Source organism: Leptopilina heterotoma, unplaced genomic scaffold, assembly GCF_015476425.1.
Source record: "Leptopilina heterotoma isolate Lh14 unplaced genomic scaffold, ASM1547642v1 Lhet_284, whole genome shotgun sequence".
NCBI lineage: Eukaryota > Metazoa > Arthropoda > Insecta > Hymenoptera > Figitidae > Leptopilina > Leptopilina heterotoma.
Window position 1 is genome coordinate 315688 of NW_025110990.1, and position 23617 is coordinate 339304.

A 23617-nucleotide genomic window follows, 5' to 3' on the forward strand; every position below is an offset into this window, starting at 1 on the left:
GGCTAGAATAAAAGAAAATCCGAATATGTATTTGCCGTTTTTTCATAGTAATAACGAATTTAAAGAAACCTTAAAATCAGGGTACATACCCCCACATTGCTTTCCTTATTTGGATAAAAATAAATATATACAAAATGCAAGAAATATTCCTATAATTTACCACATTCACAGACACGCGTTCAACAAGTCCTTAAAGTTTAATGCGAATGACTGGGATGCAAATTCGCAAAGTATGTCAAGATTTTCAACAGCAATGTCAAGGCAAGATTCAAATAAAAGAGCGCCAACAAATTAAAAAAAATACTGGTGGTTAACTCCAAACAAAATAATTGAGGATCTCGATAAGATATAAAAATTAAAACTTATGTATTATTAAATAACGAAGTTGGCTTTTTCGATGTATGTTATTTTTTTAAAATGATTTATCTTTTTTTACCAACAATTGTCTTATAAAAAAATTAATTCGTCTCTAACTATAATAGATAAACTAAATAAACGAAATTATGTAAATAAAAAATATGAATGAAAGAGAGAAAATGTATTCCTTCGTTGAGTGCCACCTGGTTGCCCACACGAAAAAAAATTATATCTGTGATAATTTGCATCGTTTTCTTTACATGTTTATCTCGGTGCCATTGTATTTATATATTGTATATCTGTTAAATAAACTTGTTACAAAAAAAAAAAAAGAGTGTTGTCTGGTAGTCAGTAGGTCGTAGGCTCAATTCCCGCGTGAGTCAGATTTTTTTTTTTTGGGTCACGATTTCATTAAAAAAAGTAAAAATTGTTAAATAAGAATGTTATTTATCAATAATTGGACTGATTTGTTATTAATAAATTATTAATTTATTAATTTAATTGAAAATAAAGTTGAGGGCATTTTATGAAATCCACGAGGGCACCGCGTGGAAAATCCATATGGAATCCATGAGGATTTTCCTCGAGGGCACCCATGAGGGAAAGCATGTCAGGCCTTCGAGGGCTCCGCGTGGATTGCCATTACGGATTCCACATGGCAAGAGGGCAATCCACGAGGGACCCGCCGGGGGCCCTCACCATTTTTCTGCACGGGTAACAATTGGTATCAATTATAATTTTTTCGATTTTTTCATATTCAAGAAATTTTTATACTTACATCTTCGTTATAAGATAGTATTTTTGAAAAATTATGCTAAAATGTGACTAAATAATATATAAGATTCAATTATAGAAAGTTTAAAAGCTATCCATTAAAAAATGTGAAATTTAGAAATTTTCGATTTTTTGAAAATTTTTTTATATTTACATCTTATTTATAAAGTAGTATTTTTTATAAAATTATGCTAAAATGTTAATAAATAACATGTAATACTCAACTCAGAGAAAGTTTAGAAGCAATCCATGAAAAAATGTGAAATTTAGAAATTTTCAATTTTTTTAATTTTTCAAAAAAATTGAATATCTCTCGTTCCAATTAAAATTTTTTAAATCTGTAAATTTATAAACCTACCTTGGATGGATAATTAAGGTTCGGTAAAAATTTCATTCTCTTCGGTCCAGGCCGTTTTGTGTGATTAGTGCACAAAACTTTTGTGACATATATTCATACATACTTCTTTACATTACTAAACTTTATGTTCAAAACAACTGTTTTTATTAAAATTTTCATATTTTAAACAATGTTTATGCAGAAGTGCAATTTGATTTATAAGGATTATTTAGTTATTTATACCAAACACAAACTACTAAGGTCAAATAAATGGAATAATTCGATCTAATAAATATTGCTTTAAATCAGTTATAAAAATTGCTTCATTTAATAATTCCCGTTCTTTTAATTCAAATGAGCGGATTTATTTGCAACAATGAAATAATTTTTTTGAAATAACTACATATATATTTGTATTAAATTTTTAATTATTCATTATAATCCACACAGCACATGATATTTCCTAAATATTTCCTGAATATTTCACTGAAAGATTGAAATATTTCAGTGCAAAGTTCTAGAAATATTTCTGCAAACAGGAAAATGTCCGCTTATGTAGGAATATTGACGCGAAAGTTGAGAAAACATTTCATTGAAATATTTTGGAAATATTCAACTGAAATGATGCGCACTGATAGAACTCAGTTTCTATGGCCTGTAGAGCTGCGCAGTAGTTTTTGGCTTACTATATCCTATGGGTTTTAAAATATTTCAGAAAATTCCTATTGGTTTGAGGTGTTTAACAAATTTTTCCATTTTGTGAAATATTTTCACAATATTGCAGAATCTTTATGTGTAATATTGCAGGAATATTTCAATGAAATATTTTCTCAACTTTCGCGTCAATATTCCCACATAAGCGGACATTTTCCTGTTTGCAGAAATATTTCTAGAACTTTGCACTGAAATATTTCAATCTTTCAGTGAAATATTCAGGAAATATTTAGGAAATATCATGTGCTGTGTGGGAAATAATTATTATTTTAATTGAGACTAATATCCCTTTAATTGATACATTTATTAATTTTTCACAACGTTTCAACACCAACGTTTTTATTTGAAATTATTTATTCCAATAATATAAATGTTTTTACTCTGGAGTAACTGGACTAATTATAGTCAAATTTAATAAAACAATTAATTATTTATCATAAATACTTCGTAGGACTCATATGCTTGGAAATATTAACATTAAATTCTTACAATTAAATTAAAATTTGAAACCCACGGGGATCAAAACCCAGTCACACTTATCTAGCCTAAGACCTACAACCGAAGACCCCTGTAACTCTGCCGTACTAAAGAAATAGGAAAAACAAACTACATCGTCAACGGAACTGACTTATTTTATCTAAATGTTTTTTTATTAACTACTTCATTTGCAATAAATAAATTATTATACTTGAAACATAAAATAAATTGTGTCAAATAATTTTTATTTATACCAAATATTCAATTAATTGGTTGAAATAAATAAATTCCTCTTTTTAAATAAGTTATTTATTAATTTTTATTTATGTCAAATATCCAATTAACTGAGTGAAATAAATATTTTGTTTCAAAATAACTCATTATTTGTGTTAAATAAATTCATTTATTAGAGTCAATTAATTATTTAATTAATCCAATTAAGATTTATTTGATTCAACTAATTAAAATTATTTAAAGGAAATAAATTCTTATTAGATCGAAATAAAAACTTTTTAAATAAAATATTATTTTTTAAATAATTATAATTACTTAAATCATATAACTTTTTTTCAGTGTAGCTATAGTAAAGTAAAAGTTATTAATGTGAACAAACATTATGTTATATTTTAAAAATTTAAAAAATTCAAAATTAATGTTTTGAAATAATTTTTGTCATCAATTTTATTCAAATTTGATACAGGGTTAATTTTGGTGTTTTTTTTATGAGAATTTAGTCATCAGAGTGAAATTTGAGTTTTTCATTTTTTGATCATCAATTAATATAATATAATAGAAATTTTGAATTCTGTGCAATATACAGACAAAAGTCTCATATTACACTGTGTTACAAAAAATGAAAAAATAAAATTACTTTGAATCGGACCTAATACAACTTGTTCGTCTTGAAAAACTGAAGAAAATGGTATATAATAAATTGCTGAAACACCCCCAAAATTTCATTTTAGAGCAAAAAAACCAATTTTTTGTAGTTCAAGTATAAAATATCTTATAACTTTGTAATTTTTGGTCCGATTTCAACGATTTTTATATGATTTTAAAGCTGAATAACAGGGCTTTCCAATCATTATCGGTATTTTTTGTTATAGTTAAATATGAATTTAGAAAATTAAGAAAAAGATCGAAAATAGTACTTTTTTAAATAATTTTTCAACTTTAGTACTAATTTTCTGCCCCAAATTTTATTTGAAGTAGTTTCTTTCAATTACACGTTTAAAGAGTATTTAATCCTGCGTCGAATGCAATATTTTTTAAGAGAATTCGTTAAAAATTGACTGAGTTATTCCATTTTTTAGTTTTGCAGTCATATTATTGAATTTATGCTTAAGAGAGTATTTTCTTTTTTTCTTACCTATATTTGTTGCTTTTTCTTTGTTATTGATTTCGTACAACATTTTCTTAAATTTAACAATGCAGTAAATTATGTTCTTAATATAAATATTAAGTATTAATGATAGAACACAAAAAGATAAATTTTAAAATTCAAATATACTCATTAACGATTAATTTTTTTTCAGTTTTGTTGAAACAACTTTTTTCCTAAAATTATATTACACATAGTTTCTTTTAAAACAATTTATTGTTTTATTAACGATTTCCACAAGTTGTCTATTAGATATGTAATATTGAAACAAATGCAAACGACATTTATGACAGATTGTTCTTTCCTTGGTTACTGGTTATTTTGTGTACGTATCGAGTTAGAGTTTGAATTTATTCGATTTCATTTAAATTGTTTTATTGTACGTATAGTTCGTTCATAAAATTTGGTATTCCTTGTTGATGTGCAGAAGATAAAATGTGCGATAAACGTAATAGTTTTTGTTATATATGTGGCTATTTTGTGGACAATCGCCATCGGTACAAATTTGAAAGCAACAAAGTTGCCATTGAAGAATATAATAAATTATTTAATACTTCTTATGACGGTAGTTCTTGGTATGAGCCGGAGTACATATGTTTACTTTGTTTAACAATACTTAAAATAGGAAAATCCAAAAATAACGAAAAGCACACTTCCTTGCCCTTCTCGGTTCCAATGACATGGCATTATCAAGTTTATCATAAATCGGATGATTGTTACTTTTGTCAAACAAATATTGTAGGTCATCAATATAAAACGCGTAAGTTAATAAAATATGCCGATGTTTTGACTATCACAAAACCAGTACTTCTTGAGTCTTCTAAGACTGAAAAAGCGGAAAAAGAGGAATTGCCTGATTATTTTGATCAAAAGATGAATGATCTAAAGATTTCTGAAGATACAGATTATGTTCCACCCTCATCGTGTTCAAAGGAACCACATTTTGTTTCAAATCTGGATTTTATCGATCTTTTACGCGATCTAAAATTATCTGGAAGACAGTCTGAAGTCCTTGGTTCTAGATTAAAACAGTGGAATTTGGTCGAAAGAGATTTTAAAGTAACTTCCTGCAGAAATAATGATAAAAATTTGTTTAAAGAAATTTTTAAAACTGCCAATGACTGTAGCAATCTCGTGTATTGTTCGAACATTCCAGAGTTATTTTCAATTTTAAATCACGATTACATACCAGAGGACTGGCGACTATTTATTGATGGATCATGCAAAAGTAAGAATTTTTTCAACAAAATAAGGTGAAAATAAATTGTTTTTATAATTTAGCTAGAATGTACATACTTCTTTTTCTTTAGGTTTGAAGGCTGTATTGTTGCATAATGAGAATAAACTCCCATCAGTTCCTTTAGCGTATGCAACTGATTTGAAGGAAACATATGGGACATTGGCAAAAATTCTTGAATCCATCAATTATGCTGCCCATGAATGGAAAATTGTCAGTGATTTAAAGGTTTTAACAATTTTGTTAGGGATGCAAGGTGGTTATACGAAATATCCTTGTTATTTCTGTGAATGGGATAGTCGCGCACCAAACAAGTATGATCGAAAAGAATGGCCAGCACGTAAAATGTTTCAGCTTGGAAAGAAAAATGTTTTAAACATTCCTCTAGTGCAACCAGAAAATATTATATTACCACCCTTACATTTGAAACTTGGCTACATGAAGCAATTTGTTAAAGCTTTAAATTCGAATAGCGAAGCATTTCTACATCTTCAGAAAGTGTTTCCTAAATTAAGTGACGCTAAAATTAAAGCAGGTACGGCAGATTAGGTTGTAAAATATTTTTTTAGGCCTCAATTTTGCTGAAATAAATTACATTAATCACGATATTAACTGAATTCGTGGTCTTCGTTGACTTAATACTAAGTAAGCATACATATTAATATTTAAAACTAATTTTCTCATACTTTGTAGGTGTATTTGTTGGACCTCAAATAAGAAAGATTATGCGAGACAAAGAGTTTGCTGATAAATTAAATGATGTAGAAAGAAGAGCCTGGGATAGTTTTATTTCATTGTGCATTAATTTTCTTGGAAACCATAGGAGTGACAACTATGTTGATGTTGTCCAAGAATTTTTGACAGCATATGCTGAAATGGGATGCAATATGTCAATTAAGGTCCATTATTTACACTCCCATTTGGATTTTTTTCCTGACAACCTTGGTCAGTTCAGTGATGAACAAGGGGAGAGATTCCATCAGGAAATTCAGCATATTGAAAAACGCTTTCAAGGGAAAAGTTCTGTAAACATGATTTCAGAATATTGTTGGTCTCTGAAACGAGACACTGATGATTCTTTGTTCAAAAGAAGTACAAAAAATAAGCATTTTTAATTCAGATTGTACTTTGTTTCTTATGATTAAAATATTCAGTTCACAATTAATGAAATTGTTAAAATTTACAAACGATTTCAAGATACTTAATATTTATGTTAAGAACATAATTTACTGCATTGTTAAATTTAAGAAAATGTTGTACGAAATCAATAACAAAGAAAAAGCAACAAATATAGGTAAGAAAAAAAGAAAATACTCTCTTAAGCATAAATTCAATAATATGACTGCAAAACTAAAAAATGGAATAACTCAGTCAATTTTTAACGAATTCTTTTATACAATATTGCATTCGACGCAGGATTAAATACTCTTTAAACATGTGATTGAAAAAAAACTACTTCAAATAAAATTTGAGGCAAAAAATTAGTACTAAAGTTGAAAAATTATTTAAAAAATTACTATTTTCGATCTTTTTCTTAATTTTTTGAATTCATTTTTAACTATAACAAAAAATACCGATAATGATTGGAAAGCCCTGTTATTCTGCTTTAAAATGATATACAAATCGTTGAAATCGGACCAAAAATTACAAAGTTATAAGATATTTTATACTTGAACTGCAAAAAATTGGTTTTTTTGCTCTAAAATGAAATTTTGGGGGTGTTTCAGCAATTTATTATATACCATTTTCTTCAGTTTTTCAAGACGAACAAGTTGTATTAGGTCCGATACAAAGTAATTTTTCACTGTTGCACAGTGTTATTAATAATTATGGATATTGTTAATATTCTGACCTAATAGAATTCTTTTAAGAAAGTAAACATATAATTTTAACAACAAATTTTTATTGTTGACCTAAGAAATACAACCGTATAAAAATTAATTACAAAAAAATTTCAATTTTTAAACTTTTAATTTTTTAATCTTTCAATATTTAAATCTAACATTTTTTATTTGTTATTCAAAATTTTGTTATTCTGACGATTAAATCTTAATAAGAAACACTAAAATTAACCCTGTACTAAGTTTGAGTACAATTCACGAAAGTACATTAAAAAACTAAAAATTTCGAATTTTTGAAAAAATGGCATAACTTCCGTCCATATTAATATTTTTTAATCTACTATCGCTGGGATTTTAACTTAGGCTAATGCCTAAAAGACTGTCAAGTTTCACTTCAAATGATCGAACCGTTTTTCCGTGATGCGCGGTCAAAAATTTGCGGACATACATACACACATACACACATATACACGTGTTTTTTTCTTAAAAATTCTTTATCATTCTTAAAAACATTTTTAATATATGGCATGATAAAAAGTGAAAAGTGACAAAACTATAAAAAAAATATATAAAATATCAGAAGTGAAAAAAGTTTTGTGATTAAAATAAGGATAAGGAGGATATAGGTATAAGTTTTTAAAAATTATGTAAAATACTACTTTTTAGTGATAAAAATAATTTTTTCTTTTTGTAAGTAATTGCAATTAATAAATAAACATCTTTCCCGTCTAAGTCACTAAAACATAATCTATTTTTTCAGCAATTAAACTTATAATAAAGAAATTTAAGTAACTTTCTAAAATCAGTTAAAAAATTCTTGAGTTTGCCTTGTTTAATTAAAACATTAAAATTAATATAATTTTTAAAATACTTTACATGTTTTAATGTTTTTTTAATGAATCTTAAACAAGCACCCAGATTGTATTTTAATAGTTATTTTCGTAACAAGGGCGCAAAATAGGTGATTGCGACGATGGCAAAATGAAGGGACCGAGGGGACACAATTTCGCGCCCGAGGCGAAGCCGAGGGAGTGAAAGTGTCCCCGAGGTCCCTAAATTTCGCCAAAGTCGTAATCACCTTTGCGCCCATGATGCGAACATAATTTTTTGTCCTAACTGCATGGAAAGTATGGCATTGAGGGCACGCACGATTAAACGCTCATATTAGTTAAAAATTAAGCTCTATATAAACATTATATCGAATGAAGTCTATAATGATAGAAGTTTTAAAATAGAAATAAAAAACAATGTATTCTGGAAACATAGTATTTATTTAGAACGTAGTAATTAATAATTGAACAAAACTGAAACAAGAACTTTTAATATTGACAATTTTGATAAACGAAATGGGAACAAAACCAAATATCTCATTATTTTTTTAGAGAAAATAAAAAAAAAATTGCAAATTTTTATAGACAAAATAAAACAAGTTGAAAATGTTTGCAGTTTTATAGTCAACATAAAAAGAAAGTCGAAAATGTCGCATTTTAATGAAGAAAATCAAATAATTAACAAGCGGGCCGTAAAGTATTTTCGGCCCGCTCGGAGGTAGGGGAAGCGGGCGGAAAATACTTTACCGCCCGCTGACGTCATACAAGCGGGCGCAAAATACTTTTACGCCCGCTTCTCCCACTCCCGGGCGTAATGTGTTACTTTGCGCCCGCCTTAAGTGCCCGAAATGACATACTTTCCGTGCAGGTAGGACAAAAAAATATTTATGTTGTTTTTTAAAAAAAAGAATATTTAGGTAGGTATAAAATTAAACTCTGAAAGTTAATAAATAAGTGCTATAATAATTGGATTAGAGTTTTACCATCTATAACTTATAGAATTAAATTTTAATAGTAAATATTCTTTTTTTAAACAAAAACAATAATATTTTTAAAATAAACTGGATGCTTATTTTAGCTTCATTTAAAGAACATTAAAACATGTAAAGTATTTTCGAAATTATATTAATTTTACTAATAAATATATAATAGTAATAAATCATTTTTCACAGAATAATTTAATCCCAACAAAAACATCTTTGACGTTATAATATAATATAACTAAAAAAATAAAAGTTATAATAAACTAATGAAAAAAATCTGTAGTATTTCTACTTTGTAATTTACATATTATGAACACAATTAGTGAAATAATCTTACATAATTGTTATATGTTCTTAAATTAAGGTTTTCTTTTGTCTCAAATGACTAGGAGCGGGCGCGCCGTATAGTTCTAATTTGATTATAAAACTATATTTAATTTTACAACTTTAAAATTGCATATTAAACATAAACATGGTGAGAGAAAAAAAATAATTATTCTATCTTCAATATAACAATTAAATCAGTCACAGCCAACCATGCCTATGAGTAGTAATAAATGATATTGTCGAAATTAGCAAGAATTCTTATATAGGAAAACGTCCAAGCCGGCCGCCTTCTAGAAGGCCGAAGATCAGCACGTTCCTTTGTTTTACCCTTTTCAACAATGTATTTAACTTTGCTTTTGACTAAATACGTATTAATTTTACACCGAAAAAAATGATTCTTGTTTTGAGAGGAAAATTTCTCTTCTAAAATCTTCTTAAATTTTATACTTGAATTAAGAATATTACTCTTCATCGGAGGATATTTCCTCTTGAAAGTAATACTCTCAAGTAAAGAATAATCCTCATAAAATAAGAGGACGTTTTTTGAGCCATCCCATACATTTTCCATACAAGAGGAAAATATTAAAATAAGATGAATCCGCTTAAAACAAGATTTTTTTTTTCAGTATATAACATCATGAAATAAAGGTTTCCGGAAAGTCAAGTTGACCTGCAGCTAGGCCCTTTGGATGTTCTATCATTAAAAAAGGCGATATAAAATTACAGAAAAAACAGTAGCATAGGGGAAAGTTGTCAGAGTTGGACAGGTCAACAAAAACTTTTTTGTGGTTTTAAAAGAAGAGAACTAAATGTAGAAGAAATATGCCAAAAGTTTACAAAAATATTGTTCATTAAGATGATATGTGAAAATGTGTAAAGTAATTTGGTGTTTGTGTCACGCGTTTGTGTTCTGTGCTATATGACGCAAAACGACGCGTGTGTCAGTGTTGAGCCATGAGCGATTGTTAGAGTTGAGCCACCCGAAATTTTGCAATTACAAAGCGTACTTGCAACAGAAATTCATTTTGTCAAAAGTCAGTTTTTGGATCGTAATATAATTTGTGTTTTGAGGTTTTGGCCAAAAAATCTTTTTTTTTTTTTTTTTTTAAGTTGAAGTAAAAATCTTCTCTGATTAAATAAATTATTTAGCTTAATACTTAGCTTTTTCCAATGTTTTATATTAGAGACAGTGTCAAAATTGTAAATGTTAGTAATAGGGTCAAAATAAGTGAAACCGGCCACTTGAAAAATTTTTGTCCCCGAATTTAAAGTTATCTATGGTTTTTGATAGATATATGAGTAAACTTTTACCCGCTAAAATATTTTTCAAAAATTTTATTTATTTTGAAAGTTATCAGGTGTTAAACTTTCAGGTTACTTTTTATTCTTTTCATTATTACTTCGAAACGAATGAAGATAATTTCAATTTTTTTTTGGAAATTAAAGCTAAAAGTCTGTAGTTTAAAGTGCAACTGAAAAAATTGCTGTATAATAAAAATTTCTAATTGTTATTAACAATTATTTTAAACAATTGCGATTTAAAGTATGTTCTCAATGTCGGAAAAAAATCAAACTATACTCATGTGATGCGCAAAACTCTAACAAGTAAATTAAAAAAAAAAAAAGTGAGTAACCTCTAAAATTACAGAAGTTATGCATATTTTTCTGACGACGCGCGGGAATTAACTGATTCGCAAACTCTCGAGCGCGCGGGAATACGCCCGCGCCCGCTCCCGCCGCACTGCTCACACTTGTGTTTTCAAACAATTTATGTTTACAGAGAAGGAGAAGTAATTAAAATATTATTTTCTTATTGAATAGTTTATTAATATTTTTACTTTTGGAGTAATTATATACATAAAAACCATTTTGTATGTACTCATAAACTGCTTTGCAGTTTTTATGCTTTGATAAAAAACTTTTTTCGTGGGTCTGATATTCTTGAATCGTACAAAAATCGAAATCGATATTGTTTGTGTAGAATTTCATCAAAAAATTTTTTAAATAATTGGATTTCTAAATAAAATAATTAAATCATTTGTCACTTCTCCAAAATTCAATTTTTATTAGTGTTTTAACTGAAATTTCTTCTATAAATTCGCTATTTTTAATAATTTATTATTTCTTAAAATTGTATTCCCATAAAGAATTTTATTAACAAATTTTTAAATAATTGAATTCTTTGAACGAGTTTTAATAAAATGTTTAAGAATAATTACATTTTTCGAGGAATTCGATTATAATTGTACACGCAGAAAAATATAAAGTAACTTTTACTACTTTTATAGTAAAACATTTCTGATAACTTTTACTACTTTCGGAATAAATTTACTCCGAAAGTAGTAAAAATTATTTGACTAATTTTTAGTAGTTTTCATGGACGACTTTTCCCCTTTTCAATTAGTAGAATATTACTAATTCTTAGTAAAATTTTACTAATGTTTTAGTAGAAATTCACTAATTAAAAGTCACTCATTTCACTAAATGAATTAGTAAAACTGTTTTATCGACTATTAATAAAACAGTTCTACTAATTGTTAGTAGAAATCTACTAATCAATTAGTAAAATTCACTATTTGTTAGTAATATATTACTAAATCATTTGGTGCACGACTTTTCACCATTTCATTAGTAACTTTCTTCTAATTCAGATTTAGAGAGTGCGTTTACAATTTTCATAAATAGATGAACTTACAAATGATTGCAAAAATTCAATTATGATAAAAATTTTTTTTAAATTATCGTCAACATTTCAATAAACTTTATAAATAATAAAATTCTTCTCCGAATATAAGTTATTTTCAGAAGTTTTCCTCAATTCAATGATTTTCAAAATCTACTATTTTAATAAAATTTTCTAAGAGAATTCAATTATATTAAAAAATAATTTTAATACCTACAATTCCAGGCAAAAATTTAATTATTATTTATTATTAGGAAATAATAAATTATTAAAAATAGCGGATTTATAGAAGAAATTTCAGTTAAAACACTAATAAAAATTGAATTTTGGAGAAGTGACAAATGATTTAATTATTTTATTTAGAAATCCAATTATTTAAAAAATTTTTTGATGAAATTCTACACAAACAATATCGATTTCGATTTTTGTACGATTCAAGAATATCAGACTCACGAAAAAAGTTTTTTATCAAAGCATAAAAACTGCAAAGCAGTTTATGAGTACATACAAAATGGTTTTTATGTATATAATTACTCCAAAAGTAAAAATATTAATAAACTATTCAGTAAGAAAATAATATTTTAATTACTTCTCCATCTCTGTTAACATAAATTGTTTGAAAACACAAGTGTGAGCAGTGCGGCGGGAGCGGGCGCTGGCGTATTCCCGCGCGCTCGAGAGTTTGCGAATCAGTTAATTCCCGCGCGTCGTCAGAAAAATATGCATAACTTCTGTAATTTTAGAGGTTACTCACTTTTTTTTTTTAAATTTACTCGTTAGAGTTTTGCGCATCACATGAGTATAGTTTGATTTTTTTCCGACATTGAGAACATACTTTAAATCGCAATTGTTTAAAATAATTGTTAATAACAATTAGAAATTTTTATTATACAGCAATTTTTTCAGTTGCACTTTAAACTACAGACTTTTAGCTTTAATTTCCAAAAAAAAAATTGAAATTATCTTCATTCGTTTCGGAGTAATAATGAAAAGAATAAAAAGTAACCTAAAAGTTTAACACCTGATAACTTTCAAAATAAATAAAATTTTTGAAAAATATTTTAGCGGGTAAAAGTTTACTCATATATCTATCAAAAGCCATAGATAACTTTAAATTCGGGGACAAAAATTTTTCAAGTGGCCGGTTTCACTTATTTTGACCCAATATTTTTATAAAAACCAGTTGTTGAAAATTACTTTCCTTGATGTTTATGGTTCTCACGATTCAGGTTATGTTGATTATTGAGGTTATGTTCATCATCATGTCGTGCATCATAGAGTTGCGCATGAAGATTGTCAAATTCCAAATCCATGATTTATTTAAGAAGACTTATTACGTTTAAGGCCAAATATTTAATTTGTTAAAAGTCAGTTTTTGGATCGTAATATAATTTGTGTTTTGAGGTTTAGGCCAAAGAATCAAAGAAAATTCATTCATTTCAACCAAAGAAATTCATTTTTTCACTTAAAGAGATTTTAAAAACTTCATTTCCATTGGAAAGAGAGGAAAAAATTTTTTTGATAACCTTCTTTCATTTTTTCAATTTTGGATTTCGTTCATGAGGAATAAATTATCTAAAGTTATATGAATATGCATAATATGGGATTTTATTTTAATTTCATGGTTCCTTTCCTCATTCCTAAGTGTCATTCTATCTTTTGAAGGTCATTTTTAATCATTTACCTAAATATTTCATTTATTTTCTATAGTGGCCCAACTCTGGCAACCATGTTTAACTCTGACAACATTTTTTTTTAAATTGCTTATAACTTTGAATCTTTTGGTTAAATTTTTTTACAATGTTTAGCAAAAATATTGCATTTGAGTTGATCTTTCCAACAATATGCACGAAATTCGTTCTACAGGGGAAGTTATGAAGAAAAGTCAAAACTATGCCCAACTCTAACAACACTCCCCTACACAGTAGTATATACATAAAAGAAATTTTATTTTCTTGATCAAATTTCCTAAAAAAAAGTTAGACATGGGTCTATTAATTTTTTTGGAAACCAGCTGTAAATGTTGCTTTTTATAGAGAAAAATTTTAGAAAAAAATATTTTTCAAAAGTAAAAAAGTTTTCAACTACTTTTAATGTTTTTATCCTTTGTTTTCATTCTGAAAAAGATAAGGAATTTAAAAACACAGGGATGCTTCTCATTGAGAAACATAAAATAAATTGTTTTTAAATTTTTTCTAGACAAATTTAAAAAATTTCTTTTTGATTGTATATTAGACTGAAAAATATATTTTTTTGACTCAAATAATCGAATGTCTATTATGAGTTCAAGATAAAATGACGATTATTGTCAGATATAAAATGTATTTATTTATGAGGGTATAAATAAAAATTATGTTTTGTGATGATCGTTTGATAATAGACGTACTTGAGAAATCTTTAATATATTTATGAAAATAATGAGAAACTATATTTACTTTAAATCATAAGTTTGAATATAAATCAAATATTTAAAGCCCAGAATTTTAGTTCAATATTTGTCTGTTCCTAATATATTCAAGAAAAACGATTTTTTTATTGCAAGAATTTACTCCTGGCTGTTGATCCTATAAAGGATATTAAAATAAGAGAGTTATGTAGTACATCCACGTGTCGAGTCAAAGAATTTCCCAAAATTTTTTACAATATATGAATAAAGTAGGGGAGAGTCTCCAGTTGTGAGACACCTCCAGTTGTGAGACAGTCAATTTTTGTTAACATGCAATAGTTAAAAGCCGATTGGTTTATATAAAAACATTTCTTTTTATATGAGCCAACTTTTTCGTGTACGTCGAAACGAATATATAAACTGTTTTTGTTAAATACCAACACTGTGTGTGATAATCGACTAAAAAGCGTTTCTTCAATAAATGCAAAGTACTTTTTTTCCAAGTTAATTAATTGGAAAAGGTAATTATGTAATGCATTTTCTTTTAGTGTTTTCCTTATATTTTGTGATGCAATATTGCATTGTTCCAATCTACGGTTGAAAATAATTTAATTTTCCTTTTTCAAAATAGCGTTAATTTCTGGGTGTGAGACACAGCATATCACCAGTTGTGAGACGGTGTCAACACCCATCTGGGCAGCATAAAAATACGACTTTGCAGGCATACTATTTAAATGTTGTTTTGATTTTTTTTCTAGTATTTTTGGGCATGTCAAGTGGAAAAAAGTCAATTGATTCAGAAGAAATCAATTTTAATGCTCTTGTTGAAGCTATTTAATTGTGTTTATTTGATAGTCATATTTTGGCGAATAAATATTATTATTTAGTATATAATAATATATATTATTAATATATTTAATTATTTCTACTAAACATAACGTTTTATATCAAACTTATTAAATTTTAGCAATTTTTAATGAGTGTCTCACAACTGGAGACATTTTTTTTTGACAAAAGCGATGTGCTCGGAAAATGTATCGTAAAATTTTTTGAGTTCATCGAAACACTACACTTTCTTTTAATAAAAGTTGCGTATTCCCGTGTAGAAAAATTGTTGGGTTCTAGTGTGGTGCCAGAAAGACAGTCTATTCTCTAACTGGGCGCTGAAAAGACTGTCTGACCATGGGCTATCAGACCAGTGACGATCGAACCACGCGTTGGTCCAGACTGGACGAGCTAATCAGGGCTAATGAGCAGTACTAATATTTCAAATTTTAGGTTCGATTTCAATAATTCAGTTTTTTAATTATAAATAATTTACCCAAATTTACTCGGTTCTCACGTTTATTCAATGTAATGTGAAAATATGAGTTATTAATAATAAATAAATATTATTGTTATTCATATATATATGTGTGTATATGTATTTAATGACAATAACTTATTATTATAATAATTATATTATTTTCAAATAAATAATATACTGCACTAGCAGTAAATATTATTTAAAAGAGTAATATTGAAAGATAATTTAAATAAAAAAACAATTTGCGTTAATTGGTACATTTTTTAAATTCATTCTTTAACAGGCCTTTAACATTATTTACAAACATGTTTACAATTTTAATTTATAACAGTTATACAGATTAAATACAGTAATTTTATTATTTTATATAACACTTACAATGAAAAATATCCGCTCGCATGTGGGATCGAACTCACGCCCCCCACCCTTGACGACCCGACTCGAAGCATTTTAACCGCACGACCACTGAAGTCTGGGTGTGAACTCTCCTAATTTACTATATCAATGCCAGTGTCATATATTCTGTTGCTTATAAGGACGAAGTGACTATGACTAAAATTATTACACATAATAATTCCGAATTATTTTAATTATTATATATGAATATTTAAATAAATAATTCTTACTACAATTATAATCATTAACTATTTTTTAATGAATTACTTTCAGTTTTATCAAAAATTTTTTAAATAATTGAATTCTTATGGCGAATTTCAATAGAATTCTTAAGTATAATTACACAGTGCAACACATAAAATGTGCACTAAGTTTTGACTTCAGTTTCTGAAAGTACTTATCGAAACTAGCAAAAACCTATTTTAGTTTTGCTAGATTAGCTCGGATTTAAATTTTATCGACATTTGAATTTTTTTTTAATTTTCACATTTTTCAGTTTTCTGATACGGGCTGATGGGAACACTGGCTATAAAAAGTTTATTAAAAAAATTCGCAATGGTCAAAATTTGAAAAGCAATAATCCCTCTTTAATTAGAGAGAAAGAAAAAAAATTTTGGTCGAAAATTGTTCCAGTTACGAATTTTTTTTGGCTTGTTTACATTTTTTGGTTTTATGAAACGGGCGGGTGAGAAAGCTGGCTATTAAAAGATTATAAAAAAAATTCGCAGTGGTAATCATTTGAAGAGCAATAATTCCTCTTTAGTTTCTGACTTTGAAAAAAAAATTTGGTCAAAAATTGGATTTTTTATGAATTTTTTTCGTACTTTTTCAAATTTTTTTTGTTTTTGATCTGGGCGGGTGAGAACGCTGGTTATTAAATTTTTCTTTTTTAAAAACGCAATGGTCACATTTTGCAGAGCAATAATTCCTCTTTGATTTATGTCAAAGAAAAAAAATTTGGTCAAAAATTGTTCTAATTATGTTTTTTTTTTACTTTTTAACATTTTTCGGTTTTTTGATACGGGCGGGTGGGAACGCTGGCTATTAAAAATGAATTAAAAAAATTCACAACGGTCAAATTTTAAAATGCAATAATCCTTCTTTAATTTCTGATAAAAGAAAAAAAATTGGTAGAAAATTATTCGTGTTATTTATTTATTTCTGTACATTTGTACACGCGCGGTCCTGTGCAACCGAGGGTTTTGATTTTTTTTTTACTTTTTTCGAAACCAAATATTTCGAATCAAATATTTTATCTTTGGCAGAAATTAAATAGGGATTATTGCTCTTTAAATTGTGCCCATTACGAATTCTTTTTATAAATTTTTAATATTCAGTATTCCCACTTCCGTTATCAGAAAACCGAAAATTGAAAAAAAGTAAAAAAATTTAATAACTTGAACAATTTTTGACCAAATTTTTTTTCTTTTATCAGAAATTAAAGACGGAATTATGCTCTTCAAATTGTGATCATTCGAAATTTTTTTATAAATTTTTAATAGCCTGCGTTCCCACCCGTCTGATCAAAAAATTTAAAAATGTGAAAAAGTCAAAAAAAAATTAATAAGTGGAACAATTTTTGACCAAATTTTGTTTTCTTTGTCAGAAATTGAAGAGGAAGTATTGCTCTCCAAAATGTGACCATTGCGTTTTTAAAAAAAAAATTTAATAACCAGCGTTCTTACCCGCCCGGATCAAAAAACAAAAAAAATTTGCAAAAGTACGAAAAAAATTCATAACTCGACCAATTTTCGACCAAATTTTTTTTTCAATGTCAGAAATTAGGTTGAAACTACTGCTCTTCAAATGGTGACCATTGCGAATTTTTTTTATAAACTTCTAATAGCCAGCGTTTCCACCCGCTTTATCAAAAAACCGAAAAATGTGAAAAAGTCAAAAGAAAAGTCATAACTCGAACAATTTTTGACCAAATTTTTGTTTCTTTATTAGAATTTAAAGAACGATTATTGCTTTTCAAATTATGACAATTGGGAATCTTGTGTAATAAACTTTTAATAGATAGCGTTCCCACCCTCTCGTATTAGAAAAACCGAAAAATTTGAAAAATTACAAAAAAAATTCATAACTCAAATAATTTTCGACCAAATATTTTTTTTAATGTCAGAAATTAAAGAGGAATTATTGCTCTTTAAATGGTGACCACTGCGAAATTTTTTTTAATAATCTTTTAATAGCCAGCTTTCTCACCCGCCCTTTTCATAAAACCAAAAAATGTAAAAAAGCCAAAAAAAATTCGTAACTGGAATAATTTTCGACTAAATTTTTTTTCTTTCTCTGTAATTAAAGAGGGATTATTGCTTTTCAAATTGTGACCATTGCGAATTTTTTTAATAAACTTTTAATAGCCAGTGTTCCCATTCGCCCGTATCAGAAAACTGAAAAATGTGATAATTCAAAAAAAAATTCAAATGTTGATAAAATTCAAATACGAGCTAATCTAGCAAAACTGAAATAGGTTTTTGCTAGATTTGATAAGTACTTTCAGAAACTGAAGTCAAAACTTAGTGCACATTCGATGACCTCAAAATTCGATTAAAATTGTATAAAAAATAATTAAGAAATTCTGAGATTAACTAAGAAATTTTGAATAATAAAAAAATTTTAAGAATTTTATTATTTATAAAAATAATTGAATTATTGAGAAGAAACTTGTAAAAAATTTGTAAATCCTTATTGAATTTTTGTGAAAGGTTTTTTATTTATGAAAGTAATTAAATTTTTGCTTACATTTTATTTTGCCAAGAATCTTGTTAAAAATTTGGAAAATAATTGAATTTCAGAGAACGATTTTATTATTTATAAAGATAATTGAAATTTTGGTGAGAATTGAAACAAATTTTTGAACATAATTGAATTTCTGTGTAGAATTTTGTTACTTTTGAAAATAATTAAATTTCTACAATAATCTGTAACTTCTCCAACATTCAATTGTTTATAGTGTTTTTAACTAAAATTCTTCTACAGATAAATTATTTTTAATAATTAATCAAATACAATATGTTAAAAAATTTATCTAATTTCAGGAGAATTTGAATTATTAGGCATTTTTCAAAAATCTAAGATCTTTAGAATTTTTAATTAAACTCATTGAAAATTTTATTCATAATAATTCATATAAACCTACAATATTTATTTTTGAACGATTCTTTAGATACTAAATTATTCCATTAAATTTTGAAGTGACAATCCATGTATAAATTCAAAGAAGACCGACAAATCGGGCACTAAAGTCTTGATTGTACTTTGATTTGTAGGGGAAGTGCGCCGGTTGTGGGCACCCCTACGTAAACTTCGACGGCAAGCAGACTTTACTGATCTAAGTATTGCAAGTCGTGTTCGTTGACAATACGGACTTTTCGTATTGATAACGAAACAAATATATGCATTTGTGTAATAGCTGTGAGCATAATAAAGAAAATTTGCATTAAATAAATAAAAAAGTAATTTTGTATTGTTTTCGAAGAGCAACATATGGGTGTAGATTCGTTCAGAAAAAAAGGGTTTAATTTTTTTTTGCAGTGTTGTCATTATATTTTGTGATTTACCTTCGTGTTTAACCAAAATCCTGCATCACAAAATGTGTTGGTCTTTTTAAAAAATGACTGTCATTCCCGGTTGTGGGCACCTTTATGTTAAGGAGGCTCTACCATCTGACAATGATGAGGACTACTGTCTCATCTATCTAAACTTTCTGCCAAGGAAAGTGACAGCCGCAAACTCCATTAAATGCGATGAATATAGTCGTTCAGTGCATTAGAAGTGCGTTATGTTATGCGTACTAGCTACTTCACATGCAAGCATTATGCTTTTGTTAGCGATGAGCATAGTGTGAAAACGTGTCATCATTTTTGTTCTTTATCCCAGCAAATTCTCTTAAAATAAAGAAACTTTCATTTCTTCTTTATTTGTGTTGGTTTCCTTTAATATTTTTCCATTTTTAGCGGATTTTTCAAGGGTGCCCACAACCGGGTACAAAATTTTTTTTGTCAAAAAATTCCCATTTCACTAAATTTCTAATAAAACTTTTTTATTTAAAGGAATCAATTTAATTCCTTCACTGACAGTCACCTTAGACCTCTAGCTTTAAATTCGTACACATATATTTGTATAATATGCACATGGACAAATGTTATAAGGCAAAAACAAAAGGGTGCCCACAACCGGAACACTTCCCTTACTTTAAAAATTTTGAATTCTAGTGATGCCAATGAAGTCCTATATAGCATACAGTTAGACAGTCTAAATTAGACCGTCCAGAAAAATCCCATATAGCATACAGTTAGAAAGTCTAAATTAGACCGTCCAGAAAAATCCCATATAGCACACAGTTAGACCGTCCAGATTAGACCGTCCAGATGCGTCTAGTTGAGGCAATCTCTGGACTCCAGACTGCCCCGAAATTTTTCTACACGGGTTTCTGTTACCTTTCGAACGGTGTATTTTATTTAAAATTTCGTTTACCCGTTTACAATTTACGGGTCAAAAATGAAACCCGTCTCACAACTGGAGACTCTCCCCTATAAAAGAAAATGATGAAAAATTTAATTACAGAAAAATCGGTTTTGAGGGAGGAATTTTTTTAGTACCTACCTAAATCAAGATAATATGTACAGTGTGTATGCTTCAAGTTAGAATTATTAGTGAAACGAAAGATTTGTAGACGAGGTGTAGTACAATGCTAATTGCAAACACACCAGTAGAATTATGTGCTAATGAAGTGTTTGCACTGTCAGTTATCGAAGCATAGGTCGAAGCATATATATATATATACATGTATGTATGTATATACTATGTGTTTCAAGCCCTTAGCTCACAATCCAAAGAGATTGAAACCGGTTCTCTCGTTTCAGAATTGAAATATGCAATGTGCAAATGCACATACGAGTAATTTTACTTTTTAATATCTTACTATCAATTTTAAATTTCCTCTCATATAACCACGCCTTCAAAAGAATCTCATTTCAAGCTTTGTTTGTTTTTTTACTGAGACGATACTGTTGCTTTAATTATATGTGGGGCAAAATTTCTCAAGTGTACCAATGTCAAAATTGCAAGTTGTTGTATCGGGCTAATATTTTCACAGTATTTAGTACTATGTATGAGTACTTCAACCACCAAGTATTATGAAATTTTATAACAAATTGTAGAGGGGGGAGGGGGTTGAAGATTTTGGATAAGTATGAACAGTGAGTTTTCTAAAAAATCGTAGCTTCTATATAATAAAGCAAAAAAAAATTTTGACCTATCTGTTTTTGGTAGGTTTTTTCACGCTCTTTCAAATGGTGAAAATTTTTATTTTTAAAAAAAAATTTTTTTTTTTAAATTTTAAAATTTAACCCTTTTTTTTGAAAATTAAAAATTTTTTTGGTTTTTTTTTCAAGAAGGACCCTTTTTTTTTCTTTTTTTTGTACCAAAAGAAAGCTTAAGATGTGTACTTTCAATAACTAAAACGAAAAAAATGACGTTTTTTTTTGTTTTCGAATTATTAATTAATTAATTAATAAAAATTAATAAAAATTGAAATATTTTACAACAAAATAAAGTTAACGCAATTCTGAAGTTACTACTGTAAAGCACTACAAAATCCGCATCCAACGAGTCCAATATGAAATATTTTGGATAAATTGACGTTTTATAAATAAATATTTATAAAAATTAATTAACAAATGAATATCATTTATGAAAATAAAGATAAAGTGTTAGTTTTTTTTTACACAAATGTTTATACAATTCTACTTTTAAAAAAATGTATTCCAGTTATTTGCAACAATTGTTTAAATAAAATATTCATCACCTTATGCGTGTGTTGCGCTGCATAACTATCTTCCCGGCTTAATATTATTTCACATTTTTTATAGAATATTTTTTTATTTTTTACATTTTTAATGTAAGAAAAGATGGTTTCTTTTTTACATTAATAATTTTTTATTATTTTAATATCAACAAGAAATTTTTACGTAATTCCTAATAAATTAATTACAAAATAATTTAATAATAATAAGTAATATTAAAATAATAAAAAATTATTGATATAAAAAAGAAATAATCTTTTCTTACATCAAAAATGTAAAAAATAAAAAAATATTCTATAAAAAATGTGAAATAATATTAAGCCGGGAAGATAGTTATGCAGCGCAACACACGCATAAGGTGATGAATATTTTATTTAAACAATTGTTGCAAATAACTGGAATACATTTTTTTAAAAGTAGAATTGTATAAACATTTGTGTAAAAAAAAACTAACACTTTATCTTTATTTTTATAAATGATATTCATTTGTTAATTAATTTTTATAAATATTTATTTAAAAAACGTCAATTTATCCAAAATATTTCATATTGGACTCGTTGGATGCGGATTTTGTAGTGCTTTACAGTAGTAACTTCAGAATTGCGTTTACTTTATTTTGTTGCAAAATATTTCAATTTTTATTAATTTTTAATAATTAATTAATTAATAATTCGAAAACAAAAAAAAACATCATTTTTTTCGTTTTAGTTATTGAAAGTACACATCTTAAGCTTTCTTTTGGTACAAAAAAAAAGAAAAAAAAAGGGACCTTCTTGAAAAAAAAACCAAAAAAATTTTTAATTTTCAAAAAAAAGGGTTAAATTTTAAAAATTAAAAAAAAAAATTTTCACCATTTGAAAGAGCGTGAAAAAACCTACCAAAAACATATAGGTCAAAATTTTTTTTGCTTTATTATATAGAAGCTACGATTTTTTAGAAAACTCACTGTTCATACTTATCCAAAATCTTCAACCCCCTCCCCCCTCTACAATTTGTTATAAAATTTCATAATACTTTGTGGTTGAAGTACTCATACATAGTACTAAATACTGTGAAAATATTAGCCCGATACAACAACTTGCAATTTTGACATTGGTACACTTGAGAAATTTTGCCCCGTGTATGATAAAATTCACTTGTTACTGCCCAGGCGCGAGCTGACAGTGAGTTCAGGCTTTACGAAGCTTGATTGAGGGTTGGTCAGTATTGGTTAAAGCTTGGTGGGACAGTGAAAGCAAGGCTGCTTGAGTCCGGAATAGTAACACCGATGTAAACCTGACGCTCAGTCTTTGTTGAAGACTGGCGTTCAATCTTCAATCAATGCTGCGGAAGCCGAAAGCAGGACTGAACAAGACTGCTTCCACTGTTCCCAAATTTACACGCTTCTCACGCGTTCATTCAATATAACGTGAATATATTAATTATTATTATTAATAATAAACAGTATTGTTATTAATATATATGTATTTACATATTTAATGACAATAAGTTATTATTATAATAATTATATTATTTTCATATAAATATTATATTACTAACAATAAATGTCATTTAACATAATAATATTGAAAAATAATTTTAGCAAAAAAAGACAATTTGTGATAATTTGTACATTTTTTAACTTCATTTTTAACAGACTTTTAATATTATTTACAAACAAGTTCACAAGTTTTTATTCACAACACTTATTAATTATACAGATTAAATAGTAATTTTATTATTTTATGTAACGCTTATAATGAAAAAATCCGCTCGCATGTGGGATCGAACTCACG

At 27.3% G+C, this 23617-nt stretch overlaps 2 protein-coding genes across 5 annotated transcripts in view; one reads left to right on the top strand and one right to left on the bottom strand.

The window, feature by feature from the left end:
* Positions 1–23617, bottom strand: part of LOC122504191 (SAM and SH3 domain-containing protein 1-like) — a 641260-nt gene that overhangs the window by 288708 nt on the left and 328935 nt on the right. The window lies entirely within an intron of this gene.
* On the top strand, positions 4212–5826 carry LOC122504192. The gene is made up of 2 exons (XM_043615133.1): positions 4212–5268; positions 5351–5826. Exons 1-2 carry the CDS (start codon positions 4476–4478, stop codon positions 5824–5826), a joined length of 1269 nt encoding a protein of 422 aa, XP_043471068.1. The 5' UTR covers positions 4212–4475.